Source organism: Canis aureus, chromosome 18 (genome assembly GCF_053574225.1).
Source record: "Canis aureus isolate CA01 chromosome 18, VMU_Caureus_v.1.0, whole genome shotgun sequence".
In the NCBI taxonomy this organism is placed as follows: Eukaryota; Metazoa; Chordata; class Mammalia; order Carnivora; family Canidae; genus Canis; species Canis aureus.
This window is the reverse complement of record NC_135628.1, coordinates 47,557,419-47,581,047: the sequence shown is the minus strand read 5'-3', so window position 1 is coordinate 47,581,047 and position 23,629 is coordinate 47,557,419. Positions and strand designations below refer to the sequence as shown.

The following is a 23,629-nucleotide window of genomic DNA, read 5'->3' as shown; positions in this document are numbered from 1 at the left end:
CCCCAGTGTTCTTTTGATGCCAATTAGCATAACAAATGGTTTGCCATGCCCTCATTTTCCACCTGGAGGTATCTTTGGGTCTAAAATGAGTCTCTTACAGACAGCATATTGATGGGTCTTGCTTGTTAATCTAATCTGATATGCTGTGTCTTTTGACTGGGGCATTGAGCCCACTTACATTCAGAGTAACAATCGAGAGGAGAAATTTAGAGAATTGGATTGCCTGTAAAGTCACTGTTTCTGTGGATTGTCTCTGTTCCTTTCTGATCTGTGTTGGTTTGGGCTCTCTTGGGATCACTTAAGGGATCCCCTTTAATGTGTCTTGCAGGGCTAGTATCATGATCACAAACTCTCTTAGATTCTGTTGGTCCTGGAAGCCCTTTCTCTCTCCTTCTATTTTGAATGACAACCCTGCTAGACAAAGTATTCTTGGCTGCATATTTTTCTCATTTAGCACCCTGAATATATCATGACAGTCCTTTCTGGCCTGCCAGGTGTCTGGGGATAGGTCTGTGGCCAGTCTAATGTTTCTACATAGATTATAGACTTGTCCTGAGCTGCTTTCAGGATTTTCTTTTTGGCTCTGAGATTTGCAAGCTTCATTATTAAACGTCAAGGTGCTGACCTAGTTTTAATGATTTGCGGGGGTTTCTCTGTGCCTCCTGGACTTGAACACCTGCTTCCTTCCCCATTTTAGGGAAGTTCTCTGATTTAATTTGCTCCAATATACCTTCTGCCCCTCATCTCTTTCCTCTTCTTCTGAGACCCCAATTATTCTAATGTGCTTTTGCTTTATGGTCAAGGTTATCTCTCAGATTCTCCCCTTGTGATCCAGTAGTTGTTTCTCTCTCTTTTTCTCAGGTTCTTTATTCTCCATCATTTTGTCCTTTATATCACTGATTCTCTGTTCTTCTTCATTTATCCTAACAGTTAGAGCCTCTATTTGATTGCATCTCATTAATAGTCTTTTTGATTTTTGACTTGATGAGATTGTAGTTCTTTTATTTCTCCAAAAAGGGATTCTCTCACGTCCTCTCTGCTGTTTTCAAGCCCAACTTAGTATCTTCATAATTGTTATTCTGAACTCTAGTTCTGACATTTATATCCACACTGATTAGGTCCCTGGCAGTCAGTACTGCCTCTTGTTCTCTTTTTTGAGATGGGTTTTCCATCTTGTCATTCTGTCTAGAGAAGAATAGATCAACGAGAGAGCAAAGTATTAAAATGGCAACAATGACCTTGGAGAAATATACAGTAAACAAATCAGAAGAGACTCGAAACCAAAAAAAAAAAAAAAAAGCAAAAAATAATAATAATAATTAAGATTTTTAAAAAAGAGAATGTAATCAGACCGGTGAGCAGAAAGAGGAACACACTGGATCCTGTGTGTATTTTGTTCTGTTAGAAAACTAGATCCCAACATTGTAAAAAAAGAAAGACTTATCGATGTATGAAAATAAAATTAAAAACAATGAAAGGATAGAATGTAACTGTAAAAATGAAAATTAAAAAAAAAAAGACAGCATTTAGATAGATGAAGAGAACAGCGCCATACACTAGATTTTGGGTGTATTTTGGTCTGTTTGTTAGAAGGAACTACATCCCAAAATTATAAAGAAAGAAAACCGTATGTCTCCAAAAATAAAATGAAATATGAAATGATAGAATGTAACCGTAAAAATGAAAGTTACAAAAGACCCCCCCTAAAAAAAAAGGAGTTGATAAACATAAGAATTTTTTTTTTTTTGATAAACATAAGAATTTAGTTTAAAAGGAAAGAGAGACCAAAAATTAAAATGTAAAAGGTAAAGAATTACAGGGAAAAATCTGAGAACTCTGTGTACTGTTTTCCCTAGCACTGGAGTTTTGCAGTTGTCAATGATCCCCAGACTTGGTCTTATTTTTTTTTTTTTTTTATGATAGTCACACACACACACACACACACACAGAGAGAGAGAGAGAGAGAGAGAGAGAGAGGCAGAGACATAGGCAGAAGGAGTAGCAGGCTCAATGCACCAGGTGCCTGACGTGGGATTCGATCCCGGGTCTCCAGGATCGTGCCCTGGGCCAAAGGCAGGCGCTAAACCGCTGTGCCACCCAGGGATCCCCCATACTTGGTCTTAGTTCAGAGTTCTTGCTGTCTTCAGGGAGAGGGGCCTATTGCCCTGATTCTCAGGTTATCTTTGCCCAGGGCAGAACTGCACCGCCCTTGCCAGGGGCCACACAGAATTGCTCTCTGTGGCTTTTGTTCCCTGAAAGCTTCCTGCACTGCTTTAGAGGATGAGAGTGAGCCCGGGGGCCTCCCAGTCTCCAGCCCTGGAGCCTAAAGCTCAGGGCCCCACTGCTCAGTGCTCCCTCAGGGAAAAGCAGTCAGTCCGTCCTGTCTCCCTGGGTTCCGTCTACCCTCTGTGCTCGTCTAGGCTGTGACTGAGGGGTTATGTCTTAGGCACGTGACCCTGGTTCCATTCAGTAAATCGTGGGGACCCCATGCCGTGCACCTGTGCCCCTCCTCCTGGGGGCAGGTCGGGAGGTATCGCTGTGGTTCTGCCACTTGCTGGGCCCCTGCTTTGGAGAGCAGTTGCCAGAAGGTGCCGTGGTTCATGCTTTATGGCAAGCCCAAGCTGAAAGCCCAGCTATGGGCTCGCTGATGGCAGCCGGCTTCCCTGGGTGGGTGCCTGGGAACTCTGCAGCACTCAGGAACCCCCAGTCTTCCTGTGACCCCAGAGATCCTGAGACCACGCTGTCCCACCAGGATTCTGACCTGCTTCGCCACTTGAGCGCCTTTCAGGCAGGGCCATCCTCAGGGGAGCTGCTCTGACAGTTCGGATTTTGCTCTGCTGCTCTGTCACTTTCTAGTAACTGGCTGGGGGGGGGGGGAGTTGGGCTCCCTCTCCTTGTGTTGTATCTTCCCATAGATCACCTTGGATTCACTGCTCTGCACCTTCTATCTTGCAGGAAGTGGTTGTTTTCTATTTTAGAATTGTAGCAATTCTTTTCTAGATCTTGGGTTGAGTTCACAGGTTTTTAGAATAATTTAATGGCTGTCTAGTTGAATATTTGCAACCAAAGAAAACTAATGTCTGCTACTCCTCTACTATTTTGGAACATCCTCTGTGTTAGCAATTTTTTTTAAAGATTTTATTTATTTATTCATGAGAGACACACATAGAGGCAGAGACATAGGCAGAGAGAGAAGCAGGCTCCATGCAGGGAGCCTTATGTGGGACTCCATCCCGGGACTCCAGGACTATGCCCTAGGCTGAAGGCAGGCACTAAACCGCTGAGCCATCTAGGAAACCCCTGTGTTAACAATTCTTAAAACACTTCATATTATATGTAATCTTTGCATGTACTCATGCTTTCTATTTGGAATGCCATTTTATGTCTTTTCCATTTTTGAAAAAGCATTCTCTGTCATGCCATGTATCTCTGTTCACATATCACCACAAGGTTAGCTCTCCTAATTTCCCATTCTCTTTCTGATAATAACCATCGAAATAGCTGTGAAAATTTCCTTCTCCTTTTAAGGGTGTGTAATATTCTTTTCCATCCTGTGTGTGTGTGTATAAAACATTTTGTTTATCCATTCGTCTGTCAACAGATAGCTATGTTGCTTCTACCTTTTGGCTTTTGTGAATAATGCCACAGTGAACATGGGGGTGCAAATGTCTCTTTAGAGTCCTGATTTCAGTTCCTTTGGATATATACTCAGAATGGGATTCTTGGATCATAAAGTAGTTCTATTTTTAATGTCTTGAGGATCCTGCATACTAGTTTCCTTAGTATCTGCACCAATTTACATTGCCACCAACAGTGCACAAGAGTTTTTTTCTCCACATCCTCACCAGCTCTTATTTCTTATCTTTTTTAAGATTTTATTTATTTATTCATGAGAGACACGCACACACACACGCAGAGAGAGAGAGAGAGAGAGAGAGAGAGAGGCAGAGATACAGGCAGAGGGAGAAGCAGGCTCCATGCAGGAAGCCTGATGTGGGACTTGATCCCGGGACTCCAGGATGACACTCTGGGCGAAGGCAGGCGCCTAACCGCTGAGCCACCTGGCATCCCCTCTTATCTTTCTTAGAATAACTATCCAAATAGCTGTGAGGTGATAGATTGTTGTGGTTTTAACTTATATTTCTGTGATTAGTCATGTTGAATATTTTGTCTTTTACTTGTTGGCCATTTTTATGTGTTCTTTGTTCCATTGCCTACTTTTTAATCAGGTTTTTTGGATTTTCTTGCTATTGAGTTGTAGGGGTTCCTTATATATTATGGATGTTAACCTCTTATCAGATATATGGCTTGTAAATACTTTTCATATTCTGCAGGTTGTTTAATTTTGTTAACTGTGTTAACTCTTTTGGTTTGATATAATCTCACTTGTCTGTTTTTCTTTGTGTTGTCTATGCTTTTGTTGCTTTGCTAAGCCTCTGTGGATTTTTTTCTGATGAGTATGTATTTCTTTATTGGAGAACCCTGTTATTTCCCTGTCATATGTTTAAAGACACATGAAACTCATCAGACTGGGAGAATAGAGTAGTTTTGGAGGAAATAATTTGTTTTTATCTAATAGAGTCTTTAAAATATAAAGATCATAAGTAAGTAACAACAGTAAAGGTCGAAACATTTAAATTGACTATAGTAACTCCGTTTTTGAGGTTACACAAGAGTATTAATCAGATATAGAGTAATTCCTATGTTAAATATATATGCATATTTTTTTAGTTAGATAAGATATGCATAATATTTGTAATATTATTTATCAGAATATTTTTCATGTTCTCTATTGTATGGAGTATTTACTGTGTAAGAGATATTTACTTGGACTCCAGAAGTACAGGTACATTTTGAAAGTATAAATAATTCTAGCCAAGTATCCAATTTATTTACTTAAGTTATTGTCAAAAATACATTTGCATTAATAGGCCACATACTTCTTTTTTAAAAAAAGATGTGGTGTGGGAAATCCAATTGCTGTTGAGATTACAATCCCTTTCTTTGGGTAATATATCAAAAGATTTATATAAGTACTGATAAACATTATGACCTGTTAAAGACTGAAAGTAACTAGTGATCTTGCCTATGCTCTTTTTAAATACTTTCTTTAATCTTCCCTAAGGCAATTGGCGTACATTCACAAGAAGTGCCATAGTGAACCTGATGGACCTGGGATAGCAGCATTGACTAGTGAGGAGCGAACTCAATGGGCTAAGGTTATATAGTTTCATTTAAGACTTTATTTAATTAGTTTATTTATTTAGAGGGCATGTACGAGCAGGGGGAAGTGCAGAGGGGAGAAGGAGAGCATCTCAAGCAGACTGCTCACAGAGCTTGATGGCAGTGCTTGAGCCCATGAATCTGAGGTCATGACCGGAGCTGAAATCAGGGTTTGGACACTCAACCAACCAAGCCACCCAGATGCCCCTCTTTTTTTTTTTTTTTTAATTGAGATATAATTGACATAACATTATATTAGTTTCAGGTGTACAACATGATTAGATATTTGTATATATATATATTGCAAAATGATCACAATAAATCTTGTTAACATCAGTCATCTCGTATGATTACACATTTTCTTTCTTGTGATCACTTTTAAGATGTGTTCTATTAGCAATTTTCAAATATGTAATTTAGCATTATTAACTGTACAGGTATCCCCCACTTTGAAAGTTTACATTATGCCACTTTCACAAAGGGCCTACACTAGTACTTTTGCTTTTATGAAAAAGGCAAAAAGCAAAAATAGTGTTCAGCATTTGTTTTTCACTGCATGCTTTGTGAGCAGCAAGAGTGGTACGCAATGCTACCCTCAGGAGCTAATGCTCAGTTTCTCAGCATCAAGCTTTTGAACACCTGTGTCTCTGAGCCTCTGTGCTTTATCTCACTTTTTTTGTGCATCCTTTACCAAGATGTGTCCTACTTTATCAGTAAAGCCTAAGGGAGGTTATTTTTTGGGCCTGGAAATGTTCAAACATTTTTCCATATAAATTAATAGTAATTGCTTCTTTGCTTTATACCATTTTGGCTTATGAAATGTTTCATAGCAATGCTCTATTTTCAGATAGCAGTTTATACTTTTCTTAATGAAATTTTTCTCTAAAGAACTGTTTTGAGATCTTCTGGATGTATTTAATTTGTAACATTTAATCTTTCTTTATCCATTAGGCACGCGAATATTTAATTAGTCTTGATCCAGAGAACTTGACTATGTTAGAAAAAATTCAGAGCAGTTTACTGGTATATTCCATAGAGGATAGCAGTCCACATGTAACACCAGGAAATTATTCTCAGGTACTTAACTATCTTGCTATTGTATTTCTCTCAAATTATTCTGGAAGACTCTTGTGTATACTGAAGATGAGAAGATTTTTGTTACATGCAGGCTCTTAAAATTTTTTCTTAGCTGACATATATATGTACCAAATTAAAGCTTATACATAAAGAATCCTTTGTAAATTTGCCTCATTATTTAGGTAATTTAGATATATCTTGAACATTGTTTAAAGAAGTATGGCCATTGTTTGTATGTGGAGAAAACTTGCATAAAACACTGAACTAGATGAGCTTATCATGCCACAGGTGGCATGAGAATCTTCCTGTCACTCACACCAGTGTGTCTTGCGTGATACCTTAGTTAGTAGGGTCTGTCCTAAGAGTTACAGCACTCTTGTAATTTATTTTCATGTTTATTTTTATTGACAGACATACTTTAATGAGTTTAAGAGTAAATGTGGCCTTACTTTATACTTCCCCTTGTAATAATACTTCCTGGGAAATAATAAAAAGTAGTCATATTTGTAGAAGTCTCTTAGTCTTTTGAAAACACTTAAATTATTTCATAATTCATTCATCAATATTAGATGATAGAAATAATACAGGATTGAAAAATCTTGTAGGTAGAAATAACTTTCCTTTATATAACTTCAGCTGAATTTTTTTAGGAGAGTCACCAAACTTCTTGAGGAAGAATGTATTCTAATGTAGTGTTGTTTGAACTTTTACTGGTAGAATCTAATTAGACTTGCATTTAGATTGCAACCCGTTACAAACTTATACATCACTTCAGAAGTTTCACAAAATAGTAATTACTTTTACTATCTGTGATAGATTATAATATTTATATTCTCTTTTGTTCTTTTATTTTTGTAATGAATGTTTACCATGATACACTAAATCGATTTCATGACTCACTAATGGAACAGAGCCTACTGTGTGAAAAACAGGCTTTGCGGGATTTGAATTCTTGAAATATTTTCTTTATAACTAGATTCTAATGACTAAATTTACCATAGCTTCTTAGACTATTCATGTTGCAAGGGCTTTGTTTTTTCCTTTGTAAGTTCTTTCATGAGTATTGTACCAGCGTTTTTCTGGTAGGATTTCTTGAGATTTTGAGAAATACTTAAAGACAGGGCTGGAATTAGTATTTTTTTAAAATATTTTATTTATTTATTCATGAGAGACACAGAGAGAGAGAGAGAGGCAGAGACACAGGCAGAGGGAGAAGCAGGCTCCATGCAGGGAGCCTGATGTGGGACTCAATCCCGGGACTCCAGGATCATGCCCTGGGCCGAAGGTAGGTGCTAAACTGCTGAGCCACCCAGGGATCCCCAGGGCTGGAATTAGTATTATCTTTTGAGTATAATTACCATTTTATTAAATTTGGTTTACTTGAAGAGGAAAAGTGGCCATCAAACATATAGTGTATAGGTATAGGTGTGTGTATATATATATATATATACACACACACACACATATACACATACCTATATACACACACACACACACCTTAAACACGTTTTAGCTATGTATGTATGTATACACTTAAGAAAACCTTTTAATATTAAAATTTTCTTGTTTTTAAAATATTACATTTATTTTAGGTAACTGCACAGACTCTTACAGGAGATCCAACTGTACGCTGGGGAGATAAATCTTATAACTTGGTTTCCTTTTCCAATGGAGTATTTGGCTCTAGTTGTGATGTAAGTAAACTTACAGAAGTTATTTTTCCTTTCAATTGTTTAGGTTAATTTAGTGGCAATAAATTACAATAGTTAGGCTATGCTGGCAATAACTACAATAGTCTATGAACCAAGAAAATTTTAAAAAATTAATGGAAGTCAGAGGTTGCAATATGCAATTATAATCTCATCCTAAGACCTTTTGTAAAATATATAATTCCAATAAAGTAGCATGAGGTATGTTTGTTTTTAGTGACTACAATGGTTAGGCTATTTATATAGTAAATAGGCTATTTACTATATAAATACTTACATAGCTCTGTGGCATATACTAAAAGATTTAGTTACAAATTCTCAGTGAAAACAGAGTATAGGACAAGTTATTTTCATTTTTTTTTAAGATTCTATTTATATATTAATGAGAGAGACAGAGAAAGAGAGGCAGAGACACAGGCAGAGGGAGAAGCAGGCCCCATGCAGGGAGCCCGACGTGGGACTCGATCCCAGGACTCCAGGGTAATGCCCTGGGCCGAAAGCAGGCACTAAACCGCTAAGCCATCCAGGGATCCCCCCTATTTTCATTTGTAATATGGCTAATGGTTTGTATCTGCATAGTAGAATTTGCATGTATTTTATGTAGTCATGGATTTATTATTTTTTAAAATATATTTTTATTTTTTATGGTTTTATTTGAGAGAGAAGGTAGAATGAGAGAGAGCATCGGGGGAGGGGCAGAGGGAGAATTGGCTCCCTGCTGAGTAGGGAGCCCAATGCTGGCTCCATCCCAGAATCCTGGGATCATGACTTGAGCCGAAAGCAGATGCTTAACCAACTGAGCCACTCAGGTGCCACATAATTACGGATTTTTAAAAAATTATGAAGCTCTTTCACCACTGTTACCTACCTGCTTATTGAGTATTACAACCTATTTTTAAAAATACAGCATTATGTTTATATTCTGTGTGTAGAGAAATATATGTGGGATGCATGTGGATATATTCTAGATTTACCCTGTAATTTTTAAACTATTCTCCTAAAGTGGCACATGATCTTTGGAACATTTATTTACCCTACATGTTAAAGTGTCTGGTGTTTTTACCATTTTTTACCTTCTTGATTTAAAAAAAAGAAAAAGAAAAAACTTCTGTGTCATCTTTATTAACTCTACCTTGCCATTTTCTGATGGATATTCAAGAAGTCTATGAACCAAGAAAATTTTAAAAAACCAATGGAAGTCAGAAGTTGCTATATACAATTATAATCTCATCCTAAGACCTTTTGTAAAATATATAATTCCAATAAAGTAGCATGCGGTATGTTTGTTTTTAGTGACTTCCAGAAGTATTTAGTGACTGTACAATACTAAGAAGATCTGTTATATTGATCTGGGATCAATAGTTATATAATTGGTATTTATTCAGTTTTAGGGGATGGAAACCTAAATTATACTGGCATTAGTTTAAGAAAGTATTCATTGACCTAGGGGTACAGCTAAATTTGGGTAAGACTGACTTCCAGTGTCCAAATGCTATTAGAAATTTCTCTCTCCATTTTTTGGCACTGCTTTCCTGTGTTTGACTTCGTGTTTAGGTAGATTATCCCACGTGATTGTTGAACACACAATTTCATGTCTTCATAGCTCCCTTCATAGATGAGTGTTCCCTATGCAAATGGGTAGCTTACACCACCGCTTTCCCTCCCACCCCCAGTAGTTCCAGCAGAAGTCCTGAGAATAATGCTTTGTGGTTTGATAGGCCTTTGCCTATCATGTGCCCATTCTGAGGAGTCAGGTGCTCTGATTCATCTGGCCTGGGTCACATGTTAAACTTTGTAATCTAGGGGGTAGAACTAATATCATTTGAACCACCATAGATGTGCGGTGGTTGTCTACAAAAAAATAAATCTCAGAAGGAGAATTGGTTGATGAGCAGGTAATAAAACTAGATGTCTATTATAGTAGCTCATCAGAGTAAAAGTTTGCAATTGAGTCCCTTTAAAGATTTGTCGTCTTTCCTCTTCCTTGGAGTCCATTGTTGATAAAACATTTCTTGTAATTACTTCAGTTTTCTTCTCTTGAGTTCTTTTATTTTTCTTGACTTTCTCAATCTGGTTTATATCCTTCATTTCCTGGAAAGAATCTTTGTAAAGTAGCTGAGTACTTCCTGTTGTTTTCCTTTATTTCTCTTTGACCTGTCTGCTGCAGTCGATTACCCTCCTCATACATATTTCAACACTGCCTCCATCTTAACAGAATCTACTGATTCTGACCTTAATGTTCATCTCACTTTACCCTCCTGTGCATGTTCTCTTGCCTGGTTTAATACTTTCATTGACTGTTTTTATATAGATAGCTTGCAGTTAGTCTTTTTTTTTTCTCCAGTTTTTGTTTGAATTCCAGTCAGTTAACATACAGTGTAATATTAGTTTCCAGTATACAATATAGTGATTCAACACTTCCATATTTCACCTAGTGCTCATCACAAGTGCATTTCTTAATCCGCATTACCTATTTCATTCATCTCCCACTTACCTCCCTTCTAGTAACCATCAGTTTTCTATAGTTAAGAGTCTGTTTCTTGATCTCTTTTTTTCTTCCCTTTGCTCATTTTGCTTGTTAAATTCCACTTATGAGTGAAGCCATATGGTATTTGTCTTTTTCTGACTCATTTTGCTTAGTGTTATACTCTCTAGATTCATCCATATTGTTGCAAATGGCAGAAATTTAATTTTCTAGCTGAGTAATATTTCATTGTATATGTATACCACATCTTCTTTATCTATTCATCACTTGATGGAACAGTTATTCTTTTTTAGTTTTTACCTCTTATTCTCATTTTGTTTCATTGTATGTTGTTCAAACTGGATATTATATTGTTACATAGATTAAATTGTTATCATCAAGAACTCATCATTTAACTTGCCTTCCTCACTTCCAATTCTCAAACCCCCAAAAAACCACATTATGCTACTCATATTTTTACTAATAGCACTAAACTCTTTCTGTTTGTTCAAATTTAGGATGAAAATAATGATCTTTTTTATCTCTAAATAAAGAATATTGGTCCCAGAATGAACACATATCTTAGTGCAACTGAGATCTTTCTTGTAGTAAGTGTATGGACATGTTTTATGTGTATGTATTAACACCTGTTTATTTATAAAATTGATCTGATTATTTCCCCCTTGATAATCTGCTTTTAGAATCATGTGTAGGTTTCCCTCATAACCTAAGATGATATAGAAAAAGCAATATAACCTATGTAAAACATCATTAGTAAAGTGTATACGGTTGACCTTTGAACAACATGAGTTTGAACTGTGTGGGTCCACTTAAATACATGAATTTTTTTTCATAAATCCATATTTTATACTGTGATTGAAGAATAAGGTAGAAGTTGCCAAATGACTAAAAGTGAAGGGAAGGTGATGGAGAGATACTGGGAAGGCTGGAACAGCAGGCTCTCACCTGCTTGTGGCATTCTTCACCCCACATCTGTGCAGTTTGATTCACTGAGATCTTCAACTAAAAGGTACAAAGAAACCAACTCTGGAGAGGGATTCTCAGTAAAGTGACAAGACCAGTCATTGTCCACAGTTGGCCAAAGACCACAGAATGATAATCTGCACCCCCTAGCTGGCTCCCCGGGGGCCTGGGAGAACACTTGGGGCAGGCTAGCACCAGGTAGTAGTAATGTGGGCTGCAGAGGACATGGCAGGAAGGAGCGCTGTCTAAGGTGCTGAAAGTTCTCTGAGGCGGAAAACTAATACTGCTGAGAGCAACTTGCCAGCATTTCCCACAAGCAGAAATTGAGTTAGAACCATGTGAAGGGGTCAGGTGGAGCAAGCAACCTAGAGAGAAAGCTAACAATGCTGTACCTTCCCTTGTTCTCTGCCTTTCCCTGAACTCTACTTGGAAGGAGGTTTCCTGCGTTCCTGGGTGGCTTTGCTAACTTTGGGTGGGGATGAGATGTGTGGTGCCTTATTCTACTATTGTACTGTGTAGCAAATGTCTTTTCCCTTCCTTATGATTTTCTTAATAACATTTTATTTTCTTTATTGTAAGAATACATTACATAGTACTTAGAACACAAAACATGTTAATTGTTTATATTACTGGCAAATGTTTCTGTTCTGGTCAACAGTAGGCAATTAATAATTAAGTTTGTTCTGCGGAGTGAAAAGTTATATGTAGATTTTTTATTGCATGGGAGGTCAATGTTGTTCAAGGGTCAGCTGTATACTATAAAAGTTGGTCTATTCTAAATGTGGAGCCATGCTGTTACTCTATTCCATTAATGCTTAAATACGTACTTTGGTGATTATAGTAGTTATTACATTTCCCTCTTGGGATTTAAAATCCTGGGATCAACTATTTTGTCTTCTCTATCTAGGCTTTATTATACGGCTTTGTGAAGGAACAATAGGAAGCATGTAATAAACAGTTAAATAATAACAGCAGTTACTGATTACTGCTGTAGTCCAGGTTCTGTAGTAAGCACTTTATAAGCCTAATTAAAATCATTTTTTCACACAACTATATGATTATTATCCCTACTAATGAATGAGGCAGTTTACTTAAAGAATTAAGTAACTTAAACAGTTGCATAACTGGGAAATGATAGAGTTTGAATGCAGAATTGAAGCCATCATTCCTAAAAAATATGTTATATATACTGTCTCCATAGAAATAAAAAAAGAAAGTTAAAACTTTATGAACAAATAAAGCATCAGGAAGGCATATGAAGTTTTCATATTTCCTAACATTTTTTAAAATTAATGATTAGCGGGATCCCTGGGTGGCGCAGCGGTTTGGCGCCTGCCTTTGACCCAGGGCGCGATCCTGGAGACCCGGGATCGAATCCCACATCGGGCTCCCGGTGCATGGAGCCTGCTTCTCCCTCTGCCTGTGTCTCTGCCTCTCTCTCTCTCACTGTGTGCCTATCATAAATAAATTAAAAAAATAAAAAAAAAATGTTTAAAAAAAAAAAAAAATTGGGATCCCTGGGTGGCGCAGCGGTTTGGCGCCTGCCTTTGGCCCAGGGCGCGATCCTGGAGACCCCGGATCGAATCCCACGTCAGGCTCCCGGTGCATGGAGCCTGCTTCTCCCTCTGCCTATGTCTCTGCCTCTCTCTCTCTCTCTATGTGACTATCATAAATAAATAAAATTAAAAAAAAAAAAAAAAATTAATGATTAGCTTTTCCACCCTGAGTTGGGTGGGTAGAATTACCAGTCAGAGAGATTTTAATCCTTCAGTCTTGCTCTTTCTACTGGGTCTAGTAAAAGTGTTAGTAAGTAATATTATTTTATCAAGTGAAACCATATATGATATCTGTGCAAATTCTTTGTAAAATTTGTAAGATGTGGTTAGAAAACAGGTTTGTCAGTGACCTGTGAGTCTCATTATTATGTCAAAGGGCAAGTGGAATGAGTTGCTCATGCATCTTCTGACCTCCCTCCAGAGTCTTTCTTGATATTGTGGCTGCTATCTAGTTGGTAACAGTCTTCATACTATACTGTTAGGCCCTCCTGTGCTGTGACATAAGGCAACAGATCTCTGTAATGTTACTCCTCTGAAAGTGAGCCCAAGTGTGGTAGGCCATATCATAAGCCTCCTTTCTTTCTCTCCAAGGCTGGAAGTGCCATATTCAGTTCATAAATTGTAACTATCTAACATAAAGTGATAGCAGTAGCACAGAGGAAAAAAACTGATGTAATTGTCATCAAAGGACATGGAGAAAAAAAGGCAAAAAGTTTGTTCTCCAGAATAATGAAGGAAAAATTCACTAGCTGAGATTTCTCTTTCAGTATAGCTGTCAAACCTGTAATGCTCCTGTAACTCAGCCCATTTTTCCAGCATTCCTTAAACATTGAAAATTATTTCTGCTGCATCTGAACATTCTTGTAGACATGAACACAAACTGATTATGCTTTTAAATACTCACCTAGTGGCCTGTGTCTTTACCAGTAAAGTTCATATCCATGCTCAATTTAGCCTTCAGAAAGTCTGTCATCCTCCTTTGCTTTTTTCAAAGTGCTCTTAAAATTTCAGAACATCTTAGCACTGCACACATACACCTCCTTTCATTTCCAGTTTAAATAGTTATTTTCTCTACATTGTCCATGTTTGCTTTATACCTCTCCCCATTACCTCAAGATCTCTAATCAGGTGCTTCCAACTTTAAGTATTTTTTCTTTTGCAGCAAATAAAATATAGCAGTCACTTCCTATGCTATAGGATATCTGTATCTTATCATTAGGTGAGGCATTTGAATTCTGCACTTTAGTATTTTTTAAGATTGAAGAGGAGGGAAATTGAAAATAAAATATTGGGTCAAGTTGTATGAGTTGACATAAGGTATTCAAAATCTTGTGTATTTTCATTAGCATGCTCCTCTTGATGGAATGGTTATTGTGAACATAAACCATTATGTTGATCAGAAGATTTTTGAGAATGAAGGAAGATGGAAGGTATGTTAGAAAAAGTATTTCATCTTTTTTTTTCCTAATAGTTCTTTAATTTAATATTTTTAAGTCTTTTCCCTATTTTCAGGGTTCAGAAAAAGTACGGGATATATCACTTCCAGAGGAGCTTGTTTTCACTGTGGATGATAAAATACTAAACGACATTAATCAAGCTAAAGCCCAATATCTCAAGCAGGTAGATTTTTAAACATTTTTTTTTCTTAGATAGTAATGGTTTTTCTTTTAACTACCACATCTAAAACTTTGGCTATTACCCAAGCATGCCAACCATAAAACATTTTATTTATTTTTAAAGATTTATTTTAGAGCATGAGCAAGGGCAGGTGGAAGGAGGGGCAGAGGGAGAGAGGGAGTAAGAATCTCAAGCACACTCTCCAGACTGAGCACAGACTGATATGGGGCTCCATCTCATGACCCTGAGATCATGACCTGGGCTGAAATTAAGAGTCCAGTGCTTAACTGAGCCACACAGGCACCCCAGCAACATAAAACATGTTAAATTACAGCTTTAATGCCTTTAAGTTTTTTTAATATCTAATGGTTAATGCAAATGACGATTTGGTTATCTTTGGGATATTCTTCTTAGCTGATTTTTCACTTTTCCCATTTAATTTTTTTTGTTAGGCATCTGATCTGCAGATTGTGGTGTATCCCTTTACATCTTTTGGCAAAAAGCTAACCAAGAAGAAGATGCTTCACCCTGATACATTTATTCAACTTGCACTTCAGCTGGCCTATTATAGACTTACTGGATGGTGAGGAGCATTCATTTACTATTTTCCATTTTCAGAACCTTAAAGTCCAAGAACAAATCTTTACCATAGCTATTCCATCCTAACTCCCCAGTGTTTTTCCTGACTTTTTTTCCCAAGTAACATCATGCCCTAATTTGGATTTCCATCATCAGTGTATTAGAGTTTTGATGTGTGACACTTTTATGTTTTTAAAGATTTTATTTATTTATTCATGAGAGACACAGAGACATAGGCAGAAGGAGAATCAGGCTCCCTGTGGGGAGTCTGATGCGGGACTCAATCCCAGGACCCCGGGATCATGACCTGAGCTGAAGGCAGACGCTCAACCACTGAGCCACCCAGGTGCCCCGATGTGTGACACTTGTAGTCTTGTTTTTCATCCTCTGAAGTGTCTGCTGTCTTCTAGGAGGGGTTTTACTGTTATTTGGAATTCATATCACTTGGTTTTCTTATAGCCTCAGTTTCCTGATGGGTTCATGATTTTATAGATTATCCAGTCTTTACTAATTTTTAGGATAGGAGAGATGGTATGTTATGACTTTGTACATCCCAAGCAGAATTAGAAGCTCCTTGCTTTTGAAATATCTAATCTGAGAATATGTGCCTTTAAATGGGATAGTTATGTCATTAGCATTTAATATAATAATCAATAAGGTTGGGTTTAAGTCTACCATATTGCTCTTTCTTTTCTTTCTATCATATCTGATTTTTCTTCTTTTTATCTTCTTTTGAATTCATAGTGTTTTTTTAATTGTTCCATTTTATCTCCATTGTCGGGTGTACTCTTTTTTTGGTTTTGTTTTGTTTTTAGTAGTTGCACTAGGGTTTATAAAATACACCTTTAGCTTACTAGAGTCTACCATCAAATAACATTTTCCATTTGAAGTGTAACATAAGAATCTTAAAACAGAATGCTTCTCTTTTGTTTTTCCTATTTTTTTTTGCTGTTGTATATGATACCTCTACATATGTAATAAGCCTCACAATACACTGTTATTATTTGCATTAAACAGTTGATTATCTTTTTTTTATTGTGGTAAAATATATATAGAAGAAAGCTTGGCCATTTGAGCCACTTTTAAGTGTATAATATAGCAGCGTCAATTACATTCTCAAAGTTGTGCACCATTACAACTATTTGCAAGATTTTTTCATTGCCCCCAAGAGAAACTATACCTATTAAGCAATAATTTCTCATTCCTCCTTTTGCCTCAGCCCCTTGTAGTCTCTAATCTACTTTCACTTGTCTTGTTTGTTCTAGATATTTCACCTAGGTGAGACCACACAATATTTGTCTTTTTGTCTCTGGCATATTTAACTTAGGATAGTGTTTCCAAAGTTCATCCATGTTGTAGAATCACAACTTCATTCTTTTTGATGGCTAAATATTCCACCATATGGGTATACTACATTTTCTTTATCCATTCATCTGTTGATAGAGACTTCTTTCCGCCTTTTGGCTATTGTGAATGATGCTGTTGTAAACATTCACATACAAGTATCTGAGTCCCTGTTTTAATTTCTATACCTAGGAATGGGTATAGAAATTAAATCACACACCATGTTGTGTAATTCTTTTTCACTCTTTAAGCATTTGCCAAACTATTTTCCACCATAGCTATACCATTTTACATTCCCACCAGGAGTATACAGATGTTCCAGTTGTTCCACATCCTTGCCAACGCTTATTTTTTTCATTAAAAAAGTTGTAACGAGGGCAGCCCAGGTGGCCCAGTGGTTTAGCGCCGCCTTCAGCCCAGGGTGTGATCCTGGAGACCTGGGATCGAGTCCCACATCAGGCTCCCTGCATACAGCATGCTTCTCCCTCTGCCTGTGTCTGTTCCCCCCCCCATAAATAAATAAATAAATGAATAAATGAATAAATAAAATCTTTTTTAAAAAGTTGTTAACAATCAGTTGTGAAGTAGTGTCTTGTTGTGGTTTTTGTGTTTCTCTATTGACTAATGAGGTTGTGTATCTTTTCATATATTCATTGGCCACTTGTATATCTTCTTTGTCATACTGTCTATAAAAGTCCTTTGTGCTTTTGGTAATTAGGTTGTCATTTTGTTGTTGAATTGTAAGCGTTCTTTATGTATTGAGGATATGAAACTCTTATCATATATGTGATTGGCAAGTATTTCCTCCATTCTGTGGGTTTTCTCTTCACTCTCTTGGTGGTATCCTTTGAGCACAATGTTTTTTAATTTTGAAGTCCAGTTTATTTCATTTTCACTTGTTGCCTGTGCTTTTGTTGTCATATTCAAGAAGTCATTGCTAAATCTATTGTCATGAAGTTTTACCCTTATATTACCTTCTGGAGTTTTACTGTTCTAGCTTTTTATGTCTTTTATGCTTTTTTCTCTCTCACTCTTTTTTAGAGAGAGAGAGAAAGAGTGCAAATGGTGGGGGAGGAGGAGGGGCAGAGGAGGAGAGAGAATCTTAAGGAGGCTCCATGTCCAGTGTGGAGCCCAATGCAGAGCTGAATCTCATGCCTTGGAAATCATGCCCTGAGCTGAAATCAAGAGTCTGACATACTAACTGTGTGTGTGTCAGAACCAGCCAGGCCACCCAGGCACCTCTCTTTGATGCTATTTGAATTAATTTTTGTGTATTGTGTGTGGTAAGGGTCCAACTTCATTATTTTGCAAGTGGATATCCAGTTTTCCCAGCATTATTTTTTGAAGAGACTATTCATTGAACGTTCTTGATGATGTTGTTTAAAATCAATTAATTATAGATGTAAGAGTTTATTTCTGGACTTTCTATTCATTGTTCTCTATGTCTCTTCTTGTGTCAGTACCATACTATCATGATTATTGTAGCTTTGTAGTAAGTTTTGGAAACAAAGGTATCTTTCACCTTTGTTCTTTTCAAGAATGTTTTGGCTATTCTTGAAATTCCATATGAATTTTAGGATTAGTTTTTCCATTTTTGCAGAAATGTTGGAGTTTTGAACCTATAGCATTGTCACCTTAATAATAAGTCTCCAATCCATGAACACAGAGTCCTTTTCCATTTATTTATATTTTCTAAAATTATTTTAAGCTGTGTTTTGTAGTTTCCTGCGTATAATATTTCTTTTTTGGTTAGTTTAATCTTGAGTATTTTATTCTTTTTGATGCTATGTAAATGGAATTGTTTTCTTAATTTTCTTTTCAGGTCATTCATTTCAGGTGTATGGAAATGTAGCTGATTTTTGCATGTTGGTTTTGTACCTTTAAACTTTGTTGAATTTATTAGCTCTAATAGTTTTTTATGGATTTGAGATCAGATCATCTGTGAATAGTTTTGCTTTTTTTCTTTCCAATTTGAATGCCTTTTACTTCTTTTGTCTTGGCTGTAACACCCAGTAGTATATTGAATTATCCTTGTTATATTCCTTATTTTAGGTGGACATTTTTTATTCTTTCACTATTGAATATGATGATAGCTGTGAGTTTTTTAAAAATGTCCTTTATTATGTTGAGGAAGTTTCTTTTTATGCCTAGTAGATTGACTGTTTTTATTATGGGAGAGTGTTGGATTTTGTCAAATGCTTTTCTGTCTCAATTATCCTGTAGCAATTATCCTTCATTCTATTAATAAGGTATATTATATTGATTGATTTTCATTTGTTGAACCACCCTTACATTCCTAGCTATATCCCACTTGGGCATGGTGTATTGTCCCTTTAATATGCTGCTGAATTCGGTTTACTAGTAATTAGAAGATTTTTGCATCTATATTTATAAAAGGATATGAGTCTATTGTGTCTTGTAATAACCCTTTTTTAACATTTTTATTTAAATTCCAGTTAGTTAACACAGTGTAACATTAGTTTCAGAATCAATTTAGTGATTCAACACTTCCATACAATACCTGGTGCTCATCACAAAGAATGCACTCCATAATCCCCATCACCTATTTGATCCATCTCCCATGTACCTCCTCTTTGATCACCATCTATAGTTAGAGCCTATTTCTTGGTTTGCCTGCTCCTTTTTTATCCCGCTTTTGCTTGTTTTGTTTCTTAAATTCTACATATGAGTGAAATCATATGGTATTTGTCTTTCTCTGACTGACTTGACTTAGCTTACTCTCTAGCCTCATCTGTGTCATTGCAAATGGTAAGGTTTCATTCCTTTTTATGGCTGAGTAATATATACACCCCATTTCTTCTTTATCCATTCATCAGTCAGTGGACATTTGGTCTGTTTCCATAACTTGGCTTATGTAGATAATGCTGCTATAAACATTGGGGTATACGTGCCTCTTCGAATCACTGTTTGTATCCTTTGGTTAAATACCCAGTTGTGCGATTGCTGGATCATAGGGTAGTTCTATTTTTAACTTTTTGAGGAACCTCCATATTGGTTTCCAGAGTGGCTCTACCAGTTTGTGTTCCCACCACTAGTGCAAGAGGGTTTCCCTTTCTCCTCATCCTCACCAACACGTGCGGTTTATTGTGTTGTTGATGTTAGCCATTCTGACAGCTGTGAGATGGTATCTTGCTGTAGTTTTGATTAGTATTTCCCCAGTGATGAGTGATGAGCATCTTTTCATATGTCTGTTGGTCATCTGAATGTCTTCTTTGGAAAAATGTTGTGTCTTTGTGTTTCATATACAGGGTAATGTTAGCCTCGTTTATGAGCTAGGAAATGTTCCTTCCTTTTCAGTTTTTTGGAGGAATTTGAAAAGAATTGGTGTTAATTCAAGTGTTAGAATTTGCCAGTAAGTTATCTGGTCCAGAAATTCTGTTTGTTGGGAGGTTTTTGATTACTGATTCATTTCCTGACTGGTAGTAGATCCAATCAGATCTCTGTTTTATTCTTGAGTCACAATTGGTAGTTTGTGTGTTTTTTGGAATATCCATTTCATATACATTACCCAGTTTATTGGTATATAGCTGTTCATAGTATTCTCTTATAATCCTTTTTATTTCTGTAAAGTTGGCAGTAATGTCCTCTCTTTCATAACTAATTTTAGTAATTGGAGTTTTCTCTCTGTTTTTTCTTAATCATTGTAGTTAAATGCCAGTTTTGTTGATCTTTTCAAAGAACCAAGTTTAGTTAACTTTCTCTATTTTTAATTTCTGTACTTCATCTCTAGTCTTAATTATTCTCTTCTTTTTGCTAGCTTTGGGTTTATTTTGCACTTTTTTCTTTTTATTTTTTTTCCGAACAAAGATATTTACAGCTATAAATTTCCCTTTGAATACTTTTCATCCGTTAAGTTTTGGTAGGTTGTGTTTTCATTTTCATTCATCTCAAGGCATTTTCTAATTTCCCTTGTGATTTCTCCCTTGACCAGTTGGTTGTGTGTCATTGGATTTTTTTACATTTGTGAATCTTCTAGGTGTTCTTTTACTGATTTCTGGCTTCATTCCATTGTCATTGAAGAAGATGCTTTGAAAAAAAAAAAGAAGAAGATACTTTGTATTAATTCAGTATTTTTAATTTTTTTTTTAATTCATGAGAGACACAGAGAAAGAGAGAGAGGGGCAGAGACACAGGCAGAGGGAGAAGCAGGCTCCATGCAGGTAGCCTGACATGGGACTCGATCCCAGGTCTCCAGGATCAGGCCCTGGGCTGAAGGCAGCGCTAAACCTCTGAGCCACATTGAGACTTGTTTTGTGGCTTATTATATGGTCGTTTCTAGAGAGTGTTGTGTGTGCATGTGAGAAGAATTTGTATTCTATTTTTATGAAATGACATGTTTTATATATGCCTGTTAGGTCTGGCTTTTTATATTGCTGTTCAAGTCCTCTGTTTCCTTGCTGATTTTCTGTCTGCCTGGACTATCTCCATTATTGAAAGTTGGATATTGAAGTTTCTAATTGTAGTTGAATAACTGTCTGGTTCTCTCTTTAATTCTGCCAGTATTTGCTTCATATGTTTTAGGGCTCGTTTTTGGTGCATATATATTTATAATTGTTTTGTCTTCTTAATGAATTAAACCTTTTATCAGCATGTAATTGTTCTTTTTGCCTCTTTTAACTCTTTTGACCTAAAATCTGTTTTGTTTGATAATAACAGCCACTCCAACTCTCTTTACTTACTATTCTTATGGAATATCTTTTTTCATCCTTTTATGTTTAACCTCTTAATGTCTTTGTATCTACAGTGAACCTCTTATAGAAAGCATATAGATAGATTATGAGTTTCTTATCCATTCTGTCAATCTCTGCCTTTGATTGGATAATTTAACATATTTACATTTAAAATAATTACTGATAAAAAGATATTTATTCTGCCACTAGCTATATTTTGCATGTTATTTGAGTTTTGTTTCTAAATTCTTCCACTATTTTTTTTTGTATTTGCTTATTTTTTTATAGTGTACCATTTTAATTCCCTTTTTATTTACATTCTTTATTTTATTCATGGTTACTTGGGAGAGTACAATTAATATTTATAATAACCTCATTTGAATAATAACAGCTTAGTTTTAGTAGCATGTAAAATTCTGCTTCTGTACATCTCTGTACCCTCTGTATTTTGTCACATATTACATCTTTATATATTATGTGTCCATTGATACAAGATTATATTACTGTTTTATGCATTTGCCTTTTAAAGCCAAAGAAAAATAACTGTTAAACATGTTGCTCTGTCTCCCATGTTTCCTATAAACTGGAAGTTAGATCTAGAGACTTGAGAATAAGAATCAGTTATTTTTATTATTTTTTACAACAGAAAATCAAATAATGTCATTTGTTTTCTGTTTCATCTTGTTGAGATTGAGTGGATTTGTTAGCCAATATCCATTATAAAGTTTCCTCCCTTAGTTTTTTACTTGATAGTTTTAGTAGTCATTGATAATCATAACCAAGATCTATTATTTTATTAGAGATTACAGAGCAGTGATATTTTTACTTACTGCTTTTATTTTTCTAAAGAATGTTAGTGTTAAATTTTTACTTATACTTTAATACTATTCCAGCTCAGGGAGACAGCATTATAGAAACACCAGGCAGTAGAGGTTTAGTAATTCTGTTTGAGCCTTCTTAATGCCTATGTTCACATCTTATCCTCTCACTCCATTTGATCTTTATAACTATGAATTCCAACCACCAGGAAAAAGAATGTTACATAAGTAAGAGAGCTGTACATCTAAAATTGTTGTATCTTTCTTCAACCCAGGAAAGCAGTCTTCACTCTGGGGAACTTTTCAGAGAATGCTTTTACTTAATTCTGTAGTCATTCATGTTGTATATGAAGGAACTAAAGGCCAAGGGCTCTGTATTATCTATTGCTGTGTAACAGTTACCACAAACTTACTGACATAAAACAACAAATGCTATTTCATATTTTCATATTTCATATTTCCTGTTACACCCAGGTGTAGGCTAGCTAGGTGCTTCTGACTTCAGGTCTCCTGAGATTGTAGTTAGAGTGTCATTCAATTCTTTTCTCACTTGAAGATACCCCTCAGAGGGGGATCTGCTTCCAAGCTCACTTGTGATTATTAGCAGAGATCAGTTCCTTCCAGGCTATTTTCCAGAGGCTTACCTCAGTTTCTCACCAGCTGGACCTCTCTGTAGAGCAGTGTGGCAGCTGGTTTTCCTCCTAACAAGAAAGTGAAAGTAAGTGAGATCTAGTTTCAGAAATGACATCCTTTCACTTTTGTCCTGTTCTTTTCATGAGAAGCAAATCACAAGGTGCATCTCAGACTCAAACTGAGGCGTTACACCAGAGTATTACTACCAGGAGGCAGAGATCAGTGAAGGTGCATCTTAGAGGCCACCTACCAGAGATGTACTGCTGAACATAACCTGACCACAGCCAAGCCTTTGAAACAGCCCATATTGTACCAGCCCTGTTTATCGGAGTACTTTTTTACTCTTTGATCCTGGAAGTAGTCTCTTTGTTATTGAAAGTCTCAACTACGGTCTGTAGTTGTAGAACTTAGTTTCTGACCAAAGCCAGCTTTATTAGGTAAGCTTTCTTTGTAATAACATTTTAACATTTTCTTTCTTATGAAACATTCTTTTCATTTTTTTCTTCTTTATTTAAATTAAGTTTGCCAACATAACGTATAACACCCAGTGGATATCACATCACGTGCCCTCCTTAATGCCTGTCACCCAGTTACCCCATTCCCTCACCCACCTCCCTTTCTGCAACTCTCAGTTTCTTTCCCAGAGTTCAGATTGTCTCATCATTTGTCTTCTTCTATAATTTTTCCCTAGTCAGTTTCCCCTTCTTCCTTTGTGGTCCCTTGCACTGTTTCTTATATTCTACATATGAGTAGAATGAATCATCAATGAAACCATATAATTGTCTTTCCCTGATTGACTTATTTCACTCAGCATAACCCCCTCCATTTCCATCTACTTCGATATCAGTGGTAGGTATTCATCCTTCCTGATGGCTAAGTAATATTCTATTCTATATATGTGTGTATGTGTATGTGTGTATATATATATATACAC

General features: G+C 36.3%; 1 protein-coding gene across 4 annotated transcripts in view; it reads left to right on the top strand.

Moving 5' to 3' along the window:
- CROT (carnitine O-octanoyltransferase) overlaps positions 1-23,629 on the top strand; it is a 58,571-nt gene that overhangs the window by 21,271 nt on the left and 13,671 nt on the right. For all 4 annotated transcript variants that reach the window (XM_077857132.1, XM_077857133.1, XM_077857134.1 and 1 more), the window contains 6 exons: positions 5,126-5,219; positions 6,175-6,300; positions 7,893-7,994; positions 14,360-14,443; positions 14,526-14,633; positions 15,083-15,213. In XM_077857132.1, the coding sequence (XP_077713258.1) occupies positions 5,126-5,219; positions 6,175-6,300; positions 7,893-7,994; positions 14,360-14,443; positions 14,526-14,633; positions 15,083-15,213 (645 nt within the window). The remainder of the gene's footprint in view (positions 1-5,125; positions 5,220-6,174; positions 6,301-7,892; positions 7,995-14,359; positions 14,444-14,525; positions 14,634-15,082; positions 15,214-23,629) is intronic.